Source organism: Rissa tridactyla, chromosome 3, assembly GCF_028500815.1.
Source record: "Rissa tridactyla isolate bRisTri1 chromosome 3, bRisTri1.patW.cur.20221130, whole genome shotgun sequence".
NCBI lineage: Eukaryota > Metazoa > Chordata > Aves > Charadriiformes > Laridae > Rissa > Rissa tridactyla.
The window spans coordinates 83,086,281-83,101,031 of record NC_071468.1 but is presented as its reverse complement, the minus strand read 5'-3'; the positions used below and the strand labels follow the sequence as shown (position 1 = coordinate 83,101,031).

General features: G+C 39.6%; 1 protein-coding gene across 2 annotated transcripts in view; it reads left to right on the top strand.

Annotated features, from left to right (window-relative positions):
• The window catches only part of KLHL32 (kelch like family member 32), a 130,172-nt gene that overhangs the window by 86,590 nt on the left and 28,831 nt on the right, over positions 1 to 14,751 (top strand). For both annotated transcript variants that reach the window (XM_054196991.1, XM_054196992.1), the window contains one exon: positions 1,269 to 1,484. In XM_054196991.1, the coding sequence (XP_054052966.1) occupies positions 1,269 to 1,484 (216 nt within the window). The remainder of the gene's footprint in view (positions 1 to 1,268; positions 1,485 to 14,751) is intronic.

Here is a 14,751-nt window from a genome sequence, read left to right as displayed (position 1 = left end):
TATGCATAAACAGCTCCACAGTCATTGGGACAGCCACCCAATTCACACGTTCAAGATGTAGTCCATAAAACATTCCAAAAAAACCCCTCTTCGCACTTTCCCATCTTCCCTGTTGCTCTGCTCGATCTGCCAGCCGTGCAGCTCATTTGACATTTACAAGATTTCTTGTCAGTTTCATTTGGTGCTGCCATTCCATCCAGCAGAGCAGTGAAAGTGAAATTGACTTAATTTAGTCTGTTTCTCTTTCCTGCTCTAGTCCCTATGTTAACTAACCAGCAAAGTGAAACTGACAAGACTCCTTGTCATTTTCACACATGGAGCTGGTCAAGGAGAAGGCGGCTGATAGGGAGCAATGCAGTAAATTGGAAGATGAAAACCAGGATTGCGGAGGGGAGAGGGAGAGAGGTGTGAGCATACAGCAAGAACAGAGAAAACGGGTAAACGTGCTTATTTCCCAGCTGTCCTGGGTGCTTTATTTCTAAGAGGGATGAATTCTCGGGTTCTCCCCTGAAAAGCCTGTGCTCTAGAATAGCAGTGGTTAGCTGTCCAGATGCTAATTTACAAGGGATGCCAAGTTGAAAACGTTAGCCGGTGAATATAGGTTATCTGTTACCAGGATGGAAAAAACTTCCTGCTCTGAGTTACTGTAGCTTTTGTCTTCACAGATTCTCCGCTGCTAGAAGGAGGGGGAGAAAGAATACGAGGAAACATCCACTATACGTTGATGTCAGTAGTTGGGGAAAAAAGGGTCTATTTGTTCATTGAAGATAAATTTATACGTAATAAAATGTAGCTCAACATCTCGTATTTTGTGAGGTTTCATGCAACTAAAAGTCATACTGCACAGGTGCTCTCACTCAATCAAACCAGTAAATAATGAACAAACAATTGCTTTGTAACAAACTATTGTAGTTAACAAATACATTTTTTTAATCCACTTGTTAATGCCTGCGAGCTCTTGTTACACAGTGTAAATCGTGCTGGTTTATTATTTTATGCACTAATCAGTATTTCTTTTTCTTACAGGTGCATATATAACCTTAGCAGTTGCAATATAAATTAGTACTATCATATATATTTGCGTATGCACTGGTAACATTTACACATACATTTTGAATGAGGCTATGTTAATTAATTTCAAGTTATATTACCTTCCTTCTCCACAGCTCCAAAAGAACAACCTTTTTTCATTATCAGACCTGTGGGGGTTTTCGTTCTCTATTTTGTTTTTTTTTCTGAGACGTATTTTGTTTGCTTCACCCATTTAGGAATTAAATAGTTTTAATTACTTGGACCTGTATAAGCTTGCGGACCTCTTCAACCTCACTTTGTTGGAGAATGCAGTGGTTGACTTCTTAGTAAAACATCTCTCTGAGCTATTGAAGAGTCATCCTGAAGAAGTTCTGGCACTCCCATACTGTCTCCTTCGAGAGGTTTTTAAAAGTGATAGACTCACTTCACTCAGTGAAGAACAAATCTGGCAGGTAAGGAGATTGGTGAACAAGCAGAATGTGTGATACTCTGTAAACGATAGCAGTGATCTGTTGTTTTGAAACCCTGGAGCAATCTTGAGGGAGAATAAGCACTTGAGCAAAAACTGTGAATAACAACTGAAGGAAGTTTTTAAATGAAATTCAAAAACTGTTGTGTGTGTTAATGCAATTAGTTTGTTTGAAAGAGAAATTTATCTTATTGCTTAACTTGTGTTACTCCAGTGCGGCCAGAGACTTCCTTCCAGATCTGACTTTGTTGGTGGGAAGAGATGGCCAATACATGCAACTCAATTATCCTTGCCTCTGGTGAGGCTAGTGCCACAAGTCTGGTGGCAAACCTGCTTCTGCAGTCTCTCCCATTCACTTCAGAAAAACTTAGCAGTGTAACTTCAAGTAGTTAGCTAACTTGTTTAGGCCACCACAGCTGACTTTGCCTGAAGCAGATTAACAAATCATCACGCAGACTGCTCTGCTCAGAGACGAGTGGAGGCATCAGTGGAAGGTTTGTGGCAAGAAGCTGGAGGTGGTGATCGTTTCTTCTAAAAAAGCTGGCTCTAGAAAAGGACCAAGTTGCTAGCCGTAGAATATTAACAAGATAAAAGCATTATATTGTGACCGTTGGTGTGAAGGAGGGTGGGAAACCTAATATAAAAAAACCCAACATGTAGCCTGTAAAGAGAAACACAAAAACTAAAACAAAATCTGTCCTTGGAAACATTCCTGTCATGTGTCTGTAAAAATTACAATTCATGATATATTAGAAGGAAATCTCTATAATACTGGATACCAAAACACTTCTTTCTGTTTCCTTTTTGCTGTCATGTTTTATAGAATGAAAGTATTTCAGGGTATTTCAAGGCAGAATGTAAATTTCTAAAAAGAAAGCACAGGTTTCTTTTCAAGAAAATGGGTTATCTTGGTCCAACAGAGAAGACTGAGAGTCAGAAGACTGATTTATATTTTAGTCCCTGTTATTTATCTTCTTATCTTTTGGATTATTCTAAGCAAATCTTTTCATCTTTAAGCTATCATTTTCTCAAAGTGTAAAATGGGTGTTCATCTGTGGGCCACTTCATGTTCTGTAGATGAATAACATTGTGCAGGAGCAAAATATTTATTCTTAAAAAAATAAAAATGCCTAGTTAAACTCTTCAAACCACAAAGACAATATGTAGATGTAACTTAACCCTTCAGTCTGATAACTGCCATATTTGTTTCTGACACTTTGAGGCTTTAGATTATGGAGTATTTTACAAAGATTATATTTTCTTCAAATATTAATATATAGTTAGACTTTAGCCTGTCCTAGTCTCTGGAGGATGTCTGTACAACAGAACCTGCAGCACTCTACCCACGGCGGTGGGTTTGGTTTGGTTTTTTTAGGCGTGATACTCTGGAGTACTACCCCATATTCCCTTTATCAGAAAAGGTTTTGACGTACAAGTTCATACATGGGGCATGGCTGATTGGCCCATTGGGTTTTATCATAATTTCTCTGCTGGGGTAGTGAAATCTCCTAGCTATGTGCTTGGGTGTATTTCTGCGAGAAAAGTTACTACAGAAAGCCAGACAAGTATTATTTAATGCCGACTCAGTAGTGAACAAGCATATACAGAGTAATACGCCCTATGCAACCTACTGAAACAACGTTTGGGAAGTGGGAGTTTTTAAATCTTGTGTCATTGTCCTGTCCTGCAGGAAGAGCTGAGAAATAATTTTCTTAATTGTGTGCACTCCAGTCAATGAACATTTCATGAGGCAAATAGGATAAAGCGTCTGTTTCTGTTGCAGGGTCATACTAGGGAGAGATACTTATAGGTAATATGCTGCTTTTTGAGTGACAACAAACTCCACACTGTCCATTTAAGTGTTATCATAATTGCCTCTCTAAAGGTTACTAATGCTGTTCCGAAGAAATTTTTTTTTAAACTGGTTTTCCGCTGCAGGCAAAATGTGCGTGTGTCTTTTTAATTCAGTCTGTACAACCAGGAATAAATATATATCTATAAATATTCCAGGTCCCCAGAATGAATTAAAAGACACACATATATATTTACCAATTTAGGCATTCAGAAGGCAATAAGAAACTGGTTTTTTGCTTTATCTTAGTAAATAAGTAATTCCCTCATAGTCAACCCAATAGAAGAAAATCAAATCAGACCAGCTATATTGCCTCAAGTGTAGTTAAGTTCATCATTTTTGCTAAGGTTATAGTGGTAATGCAATATACCATGGAAGAATCTAATATTCAGCCCAGGGTGAAGATTGGGTATGCCAGAGGATTAGTGTCAGGGTGCTTTATAGAAGTGAAACTTGATGGACAGGCTGGAGACAGATCTACAGAATCTCATTAAATTGCTGAATTGTTCATTACTGAGCACTCTCACTGTAATAAAGTGCTCATTGACTTTGACAAATCCCCATCCCATGTCTTAAGGAAGAACAGCAAAGCAAGAGGTGTTGGGGAAGCTGGAGGAAATTGGCACAAAGTGGGGCAGATAATAGAAAAGCTGATGGGGGATGCTACCGTTTGATTTGCCTGTCTCACCTGTGACTAGTGTGGCCTTTTGCACACACACATGCATGCATGTTAGGGCGATATGAATTCAGCGTGTCCCCGAGGCATCTCTACTAGTAGGGCTCCCATGAAGCCCTAAGCACAAATTAAAGCTTCCCTCAGAGCACCTCTAGAAAGGGTGCCACTGTCTGCAGAGCACAGTTATTTTCACTAGTTTAAATCCCCAGTGTCCAGTGGGCGATTCGATCCTACTACACATAAAGATTAAGGCAGTTATTTTAATGCATCGAAATGCGTACGCAGAGTGATGCTTGAATGCGATTGAAACTGAAGTGACTGCAGTTCATGTTTGTCACATTTTAGATTTTTATTAGACTGCCAATGAACAGTTGCCCAATTTTAGTGAATATGGTGAAATATAACCTTGAACAAACCAAGTTTGAGAAAGTTAAACAGTGATATTAATGTCAATATACCAGGATATAGATTATGTGACTTCCAAACCAGGGTAAAGTGGACAAACTAAGTAGTTCATTCCTCCTTCTACCTCTTAAAATCTTATGAAATTCTTTGGCCTAATGTAGGTGTCTTATTTTTAGTGGAGACAATAGACAAGGAATATAATGATGTATTTCTAAAACAAATAAACAGCAAAAAGCCCACCAGAAAACCTCCATAGGCTGTAAAATTGGAGCAATTTATTACCCTCCATCATCAGGTTTTTTTTTTTTTATTGAGGCTAAGTCAGTAACAGTGATTATTAGGTGACACAGGATTTCTTTTCATACTGATTTTTTACATTTTACTAGCGTATGAGATTATGAAATATTATTTTGTATATATGAAACTTATTATTTGTTTTCTGCATTAAAATGTGAGTAAACTTAAAGCAGTGGCATGGAAGAAAGGATTAAATTAAAAAAAAGAAGAAAACCAAGGCAGAATCCTGAAAAAGTTGGAGGAAAAAAAAGCAAATTCGTTGTTATTTTTGTTCTTCATCATGAGATGTGCAGCACGCTTTTTTCCACAGGAAATGGTCATGATAAGGACATAAGTGTCTAGTTCATCATGAAGTGAAAAGTGAATCTTTTCATAATTGGCCATTACTAGAAAGGCTCATTGGCTCTACTTTAAGGAAGCAGATGAATTCTTTCCCTTGATAATTGAAAAGGTAACCAACCCTGCACGACAGAACGTTTTCTCGGAGAAGTCTAGCAGTAGAGGTCTTCTTGTTGGAACGTTAGCAAGTAGAAAACAAGCCAAAGATTTAAGTAATAAACTGATGTTAGCCTTTGTTGTAGTATAGTTATGCCTTACCGCATTCATTATTAAAAACTTCAGTGTCATAAGGCTTAAATATTCGTATTTCAAGGCTTATACTAATACTTACAGATGAAAATATGTACTGGATCATTCCGCCTCCCAGCAGTACATTGGTCAAGTGATACTCTATTAAATACTGCACTTGATCCAGGACGAACTCTCAAATCACATTTGGCAAAAAATCTAAATGTAAGATCAGTATAGATTAATTTCTTCCTTCTCTGCTACTGGTTAAGTAGGTTGCTAAAGGATATATATTTTTTAAATAGCTAACATTAAAAACAGATCTGTTTTAGTATTTGACAGTTCTTCTGAAGGTTATGAGTCTTTTCTTGGGTTTTTGTTGTTGGTTTTTTTGTGGTTTTGTTTTGTTTTTTTTTTTTTTTACTTTGTCATGCAACTCGGTTTCTTGGTGATCAACTGATAAGCAAGCAATGGAGGCAAACTGGTAGATAAAACTTCATGAGTAGTTTATTCAGCTAGAAAGCAAGCAACTATGTTGTGTCTTTTCCAGGGCTAGGCTCCCAAGACATTCCAGCCAACTTGTGAACTTGTGTTCATAAAGTAGATGTTCCACATATGAAAATGTAGCACAAGTTATTCCTTCTATTACTGTGGGTATGATGTGCAAAATCAGTCTTGGGTCTCTATATGAAAGAAGTGTCTTTGCTTGAATAATAGAAAAATAAAAGGCAGGAAGACTGCAGTGTTACAGGTCAATATGAGTTGTTAAGCATCTATTTGATTAAAATAAATAAATGTATAAATCCAAGTTTCTTATTACAGTCCTGTTTGTCCTTTTCTAAGGGAGAGTAAAGTGCCCAATTTTCAATTGCCTTTTCTTACACTTGAGCTCCGTTTTGAATCTCCTGGTGGCATTTGTGAAGGGCCAAAAGTGTTCTCCAGCAGAAAACCCAAAGGGTTCAGGGCTGTTGGCAGTGTTGCGGTGCACACATTATAGCAGGCTGTTATGATTGAATAGTTGTCTTCTGAAGACAGGCCCACAGACATCTTCCATACATCTCCAATGATGCCCACATTTTCCCGTGTAGAACAGCAGTTTCTAAAGTGGGTTGTCGTGTTCCAGTACAAGCTTGCCATTTCTTCAGTGCAGTACTTGAATTTTTTTTCTGCTGTCAGTCTTTTGATTCTACAGAGCAATTTTTAACATGGAGAGAGCAAAATTCATGCTTCTCAGGGGTATATATAAGTTTTGATGAAATGTGGACTAAGTGCCTTGCTAAACGTGAACTTAAGTTTTACTGCAAAACAAGTAACGACATAAAATATTAAGTGAAGGAAGGCATCTCAGTAATCAGCGTTGTGTTTAAACAGTATATTAGCCTTTCACTGTTCAAGAAATAAGCTTAAGTGCTCTCTTGGGCAATAAGTAAAATCATGTCTGGTGGTCTAATGCTCGTCCCTAGTGAGTATTTAGCCTAAGTAGAAAACCACCACACTAAAACGTGGCTGTCAGCCTCTTAGCAAGAGAGGCATAGGAGAGAAAAAAGGAGTTTGATCCATATAAAGGCTGAGGTAAATTGGTGACGCTATATGGCAAAATTAGCATAAAATTGCCCATGCATATTTTGCCGTGTTTTCACTCCCTTTTTAGTATCCTTTTCATGGGTAGTCTGTGTTATAGTGCCAAAGAGCCGTCCTTGAGTCCCAGTATTCACTGTGCTGGATCTGTGATGGTTGCACTGCGTAAGCAAGACTATGTAGTCATCCTCAAGTGAAAACGGAGTGAAAACATAACCCACGATGTGTCTGTTGTCTGTTTCCTTTTCCTAAGGTATAGGTATAATCACATAGGTATAATCCATAATCACAGGTATCTCGCCTGAGTTAAAGTGTGCAATGGCAATATTCCTTATGATCTCTCCAGGCTATTTGTGTGGGTTTCAGTTTGATAAACATAGGCATGCGCACTGTTTTTGGTAGGATATCCCTGATATATAGGCCAAGCTGGCAGTTGTGGCACAGAATCTTCCAGGAGGTTGGTGTCCACTGGAGCTGCAGACGAGACGGGGTTCCTGCAGGCTATAGTGGATCGAGGCAGTGGAGGTAGGCAGCTGAATTGCACACTCTCCTCTACTGATGTGCTCAGGTCACGCACGTTTTTCCTGATATAATTTCCACACCATTTGTAATAGTAATGGCATTTTGTCTTACAGTGAAAATGAATGAGGTTCCTGTTGGCACTGTCCCCTTACTTTATGAAACACCTTCCCCCTTTGTCTGCCTTAGCTTAAATCTAACAGGCTCTTAATCTTGGCTTTTACAGTAAGGTTTTGTGAACTTTATATATGCTTTTGTTCTGAACTTCTGAAAGTTTCTGCCTGTTATTTCTTGAATGTTAGCTAATCTTGTTACTGTTACTTGTCGAGTATGTCAGTATAGAAAGGGATTTTCTGTTTTAAAACAAGGTTTATGTTAGGACCAACTGTGTTCTTCTGATTTTCTTTTTGATACGTGTCAGTTCCAATCAGAAAACTTGATTATTTTGCTGCTATTGCTGTGAGCAATAGAGAATTACTGGAGGGCATTACTTTTGCCTCAGTGTCCTACAGTTATATTGCCTCGCCTTATTTATCCCAGCTTAACTTCAGAACTGCACAGAGCATCACACCAGTATTTAGGAAGGCTGCTGTGCTCACAGCTCTTGAATTTAGGTCACTACTTCAGGTAAGCAATGGATGTGTGCTTTGATTTAGAAAGCAAAAAAAGGACGGCAAGGTGTGCATGGGGCAAGACCACTTTTGTGATATTGCATTCTGCATCTGAATTAGTCTGTTATGGTGGGGTTTGCGTTGACTCTTACGCTTTTTGTGGCACTGATTTATTGGAGATTAACTGAAATATAATTGTATTAACACACAGGTATATCGTTACATAATAGAAAGCTGCTGAGGCTGTTGTGAAAGCCAGGCATGTTTGGAAGTATACATTGCTTTCATTTTTAAGTTAAAGAAAAGGACAACATAAATAACATCTAAAAGCCACAGATACCATGGATGATCAAGCATGGCAGTCTCTTGTTACTATATTAGTTAATATTTTCCATTCAGAGATACAAATGTTAGTAATCTTTACTCTTTCAAAATCCCAGTAATGCTGTTTAACACTGTTTCTGATGGATTTAAGCTTGCTGAAAATGAGAAGCTCTTCTGAGAATTCCCAGCTCTGTATTTCAACAAGTTTTCCTTTGAGAGCTGGTAGAAGCATTACCTCTATTTGTAACTATGGAGCCAAAGATGACAGAGAAAGAAAATTGAATTACAGCTTGTCTAAAAACATACAAATTGTTATCAATATGTTAAGATAGCTAGAAACCAGTTTGGGGGTTAAGTGTTTCTGCTTGTACCTAAACTAAATGTGCAAAATTAGATGAAGTTGCACCCATGTGTCTAGACTTGCTATTTAGTGGGTGCAGTTCAGCATGGCTGCTGAGATCTGACCAGCTGTTGTCCCGTGCTGTCACGCATAGAATCATAGAATAGTTTGGGTTGGAAGGGACCTTTAAAGATCACCTAGTCCAACTCCCCTGCAATGACCAGAGACCTCTTCAACTAGATCTGGTTGTTCAGAGCCCCGTCCAACCTGACCTTGAGTGTTTCCAGGGATGGGGCATTTACCACCTCTCTGGGCAACGTGTTCTATTGTTTCACCACCCTTATTGTAAAATTTTTTTTCCTTCTATCTAGTCTGAATCTACCATTTCCTAATGTAAAACCATTACCCCTTATCCTATCACAACAGGCCCTGCTAAAAAGTTTGTCCCCATCTTTTCTTATAAGCCCCCTCTAAGTACTGAAAGACTGCAATAATGTTTCCCAGGAGACTTCTCTTCTCCAGGCTGAACAACCCCAACTCTCTCAGCCTGTCCTCATTGGAGAGGTGCTCTGATCATTTTTGTGTTCCTCCTCTGGACCCTCTCCAACAGGTCCGTGTCTTTCCCATGCTGAGGACTCCAGAGCTGGACACAGTACTCCAGGTGGGGTCTCACCAGAGCAGAGTAGAGGGGCAGAATTGCCTCCCTTGACCTGCTGGCTACGCTTCTTTTGATGCAGCCCAGGGTACGGTTGGCGTTCTGGGCTGCAAGTGCTTATTGTTGTCTCATGTTCAGCTTTTCATCCACTGGTACTCCCAAGTCTTCCTCAGCAGGGCTGCTCTCAATCTCTTCATCCCCCAGTCTGTATTGATACCAGGGGTTGCCCTGACCCAGGTGTGGGACCCTGCACTTGGACTTGTTGGACCTCATGAGGTTCACATGGGCTCATTTCTTGAGTTCCAGGTCCCCCTGGATGGCATCTTGTCCCTCAGGCATCAACTGCACCACTTGACTTGGTGTCATCTGCAAACTTACTGATAGTACACTTGATCCCACTATGTATGTCATTAATGAAGATATTGAACAGTACTGGTCCCAATACAGACCCCTGCAGGAAACCACTTGTCACTGATCTCCATCTGGACACTGAGCCATTGACCACTACCCTCTGAATGTGACCATCCAACCAATTGCAAAACCACCAAACAGTCCACCCATCAAATCCATACCTCTTCAATTTAGAGAGAAGGATATTGTGGGGGACCCTGTCAAGGGCCTTATGGATGTCCAGATAGATGACATCTGTAGCGCTTCACTTGCCTGCTGATGTAGTCTCTCCATCATAGAAGGCCATGAGGTTGGTCAGCCAGGATTTGCCCTTGGTGAAGCCATGATGGCTGTTCTGATCACCCCCCTATCCTCCATGTGCTTTAGCCTATCTTCTAGGAGGATCTGTTCCATGATCTTCCCAGGCACAGAGGTGAGGCTGACAGGTCAGTCCTCCTTTCTACCCTTTTTTAAAATGGGTGCGTTGTTTCCCTTTTTCCAGTCAGTGGGGACTTCACCTGACTGCCATCACTCTTCAAATACCATGCAGAGGTGGCTTGGCAACTACATTAGCCAATTCCCTCAGGACTCTGGAATGCACCTTGTCATAGAGTACATAGACTTCTGTATGTTCAGCTTCCTCAGGTGATCACAAACCTGATCTTCTCTTACAGTGGGAGGGACCTTGCAGTCCACTCACTCGAGAGGTGTGGGGAGAGAGGTTACCAGTGAAGACTGAGACAAAAAATGTTGTTGAGTACCTCAGCCTTCTCCTCATCTGTTGTTACCAGTTCACCAGTCTTGCTCATCAGGGCAGGTACTCTTTCTTTGACCTTCCTTTTCTGGTTGAAATACCTGTAGCAGCCCTTCTTATTATTCTTTGTGTCCCTTGCCAAGTTCAGCTCCAGCTGCACCTTGGCCTTCCTGACCCCATCCCTACACAACTGGGCAGCATCCCTATACTCTTCCCAGGATACCCGTCCCTGCTTCCACTACTTGTGCATCTCTTTCTTGCCCTTTAGTTTGAGCAGCAGGTCTTGACTCAGCCATGACGGTTTCTTGCCCTTTTTTCTTGCCTCAGGACCAGGACACTTGTGGCTCCAGGAGCGTAAGGAGGCAAGGAGATGAAAAAGCAGTGGCACTGCTGCATATCCTTGCTTACTCCAACAGGGAGAGCCTTGGCAGCTTCCGGATGTGTGAGTGAGCTGCAGAGCTGGGGTTTTTGATGCCTTACGACAAAAGGGTCCTTATACTCCTTTGATCACCTTGGACTCCCTTGGAGAAGTGGAAGAAATTATGACGAATATATTTGTCAGAAAGATCTTAAGAAGCTTCACTGTGAAGTGGCTTCCAAGCTGGAGGTCTATGTGGGATAGTAATGACAGATGGAAAGATCACAGTCTCTGAAGTGAGAATCTGTGCTGAAAAGCTTTCAAACTGCTCCTTTAGGGTGGATCTTATTTTAACGTTCGTGTGAAACCGTATAGGTCTGAATTTTATGAGGCACACCTTTTAGCAGTTGCAGCTGTTTCGATTTGCTTCAGATGTGATTTAGTCCGTTTAATAAATTTGTGTTTATTTTAATCTTGTAATAGGGAATCTCTGGCATTCCCAATTCATGAGATATGTTTGGGATATTAAACGCATTTACAAATGTGGATCTAAGTGTTTAAGTCACTTTTAAAAAGAAATAACATTCTTAGGACAATTAGTTGATTTTGAAAAATTAACTCATCACTTAAAAATATGAGTCCCATGTTAATCTGAAGCCCATCATGTGGGGATTAAATCAAAGTCAATAAAATTGACATCATTAAGAAGATGTGATTTGATTAAAAGGGAAGTTATTCTGTTCTCAAAAAAGCTGAGTGAGCTTGTGCTAGTGTATTTACTTGTTCTTTTCGTATTTAAAAAAGCAATGGGGAAAAATGTCTCTCTGTGAAAAATCAGCCAAAAGAAATACCAACTCCTAAAATACATCTGTAACTTTGCTGTTGTCATGCTGTCCTCTGAGGCACATTCTTCCCGGAATTTGAGAAAGCAGAAATAAATTGTCTGTTGACAGGAAAAGGCCTAAATGTTCCCACAGTTAATATTAGTGAGAAACGTCCATGTTAAAGTGGGGTTCCAGCAGCGCTTTGGAGTTGAAGAATCAGGCTCGCTACTGCGTAAAGTGGACTTTGCTGGCTAATGTTTGATAACTGTGGGGGTGAAGTGGCTGGGAGAAAGTAGGGGACACTCAGACAGCTTTTTGCTGTGAGACCCAGACGGGTAAGCTGACACTGTCCTCCTCAGAGGGCTTAGTGGGGTCATTAAAATAGTAAAGCAGAACAAAGCAGAAATAACGTTCCTATAGCGAAAGTGCTGGTGGTATCACTGGGTAAAAAAAAAAAAAAACAAACTAAAAACAAAAAAGCAAAACCACCTGGTGATTTCACTTGGAAAAATTGACCTTGGTGATTTTGTAGTAACGTGGCATGTTGAGAGCACACCTATATATGAACCAACTATGGAGAGTATTTACTTTGACGTTCGTTTTTTGTGTGTGACCTAAGATATTAATGACATACAAGTCCTGTATAGCTGTTGTCAAGATTATTATAGAAAATGATACATTTTTATGTGATTTGTTGGATTTACCTATTAAATCCATAGAAAATTATACCCTAACAATAGGGATGAAAGGAATAGGAATCTTTCTGCATTCAAGAACCATTTAGGCTAATTTTCACAGAGCTGAATTGCGTTTTGATAGAATTTTGTCGATTCCCCCCCCCCGTTTCATTCTTTAACAATTTTTACTGATGAGAGCCTGGAGATTCCTGTCTCCATAGAGGGCCACTATACTTCTAAAACATATTTCAAGGGAAAAAAATAACGAGAGAAATAGGAATAAAAACAATGTGTATGTGGTGAAAGATTGTCCTTTCCACTTATAATTATGTACCAGCAACTTATTTAAATGCTCAATGTGGCTATATAAAGTTTCAGTGCATTTGATGTCAGCCTGAATGTTTCCTCTAAAAATAAAAATGAGCGATGCTAGATTTTTAAATGATGGCTGCTGGGTGGGGGGAGATCCCCTTCTCCCACCTCCCATTGTGCTCTGTCTTCACCCTGTTTGAGAAAAGAGAAATGCTACTGTAAACTTCCATCTCCTTAAACTGAAATCAAATTACAGTTAAGAGTCCTAGTTAGACAGCTGTGTTTATGAAGAGATAAGCTTCCGTTCATTGCAACTTCAGAAGAACTTAGCAGTGATAAAGCACCTAGCAATGTTGGTTTTACCATTGCGACAAATGATGGAGGGTCCAAATTTCAGCATTTTGTGGTGCGTTAGACAATGGATGGCAAGAAGTTGTTACCTAAAAGCTTCTTGCCATTTGATCAAGCTATTAAAGAGTGGCAGATCTATTAGGGTCCACAGGTTTTAGGAACCTATGAAGGTACATTTTAGTAGTGTTTATGATGAGGGGGCTTGCTTGTTGTTTCTAATTAACTTTATGGCTGGAGCTGTTTGAAAGGAAAAAGCGAGGTTCTGTCTCTGGATGCCATATTTTGGGTTTGTTTTTATTGCTTTGCTCTGGATAGATTGACCACCCCCACCTCCTCTCTGCCCCCTAGATGATCTTGTTAAAATAAAATTTACTTTTATTGCAGGAGTAAGTAGAGCCTTTCCAGCATGATCAATCCCAGCTCATTTATTTTATGTGTGTACACTTCCAGGTGTGCACAGGAAATTGCATTGCACAGGAAAATAGAGTGGTTGTCAGCAGTGAGGTAGCTGTAAAGGCTGTTGCCGTAAGGACTACAAACTAGCTCATACAGGCTTTAAACACGCAACTGTTGATATTGAGTGTCATTGGAGTGTCATCGCTAGGGGTTACACTGGGCCTTGCTTATTCCTTCCATCACAGCACAAGAATGAGTTAGGTGCAAGAAGCACATTTGTAGATCTGCCTTTGTAGAGAAGTTCCAAATGACTGTAAAAGAAACTACTCCATGGTCTGCAGCCTTGATCACACAAGAATGCACTTCTCTTGAAGCACACTATGGGATAGTTTTGTCTTTGTTGCTCACAGGAGGTCAAGAAAATGCAGCTTTTTGCTGCCTGTATGGAGATGTGCTTTTCAGCTGCAAAAATATCTCAAATACTTTTGTCAGATGATATTTAGGGATCTATTTTGTCTTCAGCTTCAGGTAGCTGCATCTCACCAGGTTTCATTCCATGGCATGGAGCACAAAAAACTCTACAGAACTTTGGTAGTGGGGTAAAGAGACTCAGTTGTGGACAGGTTGAGGGGACAGATGATTTTGATTGTGTGTTAGCTGTACCAGTGCTGTCTTCTCTCATATCACTTAATTTTTCCTCTCTCTTAGTTCCCGTGTTAGGAAAACGGTTGAAATACACACTTCTCTCAAAGAAGCTCGAGTTTTACTGCTTATAAATTGCTTTGAGATACTTGGAAGGAAAGTGCTATATAATTTTGAAGTTCAGATTCCCCAGAAGGTGTAAAATGGCAAACTTCCATGAGCTGTGATAATTTACAACAGCTGAGAGTTTACCTTCTGTCCCTACCTTACTTCACTTCGAGCTCAAGTAGATGAAAAGTTTAGTTTTTCCATTATAGCAACTCTTTGCTTTCATATAATACGATTCATTACCATATATAATGTTATATATTAACGTAGTTCAGCCGGCCTTCTGTAAAGCTGATTTTTGATCATAGTTATTTTATTGGAAGCCTAAAAACATGAAATATTTTTATTCAAGTTAGTCAATGACTTCTAGGTAGGCTTCTGTCTAGTCTTGTTTCCAGTAAATATAAGAAATGGTAAAATAAATGCATCGGATGAAGTGTGTAAAAGAAGTGAATACAATTTTGAAAAGTGTACATTCTATTTTTAATCGTTATTATACAATTGACACTTTTTCCTATGTGTTTCAAAGGAAATATATATGTAAAAAAATTGGAACTAACACTGTCTCTCTCACAACCTTTTTGATAAAATAATGGGCTTCCTGTGAAGGCCAG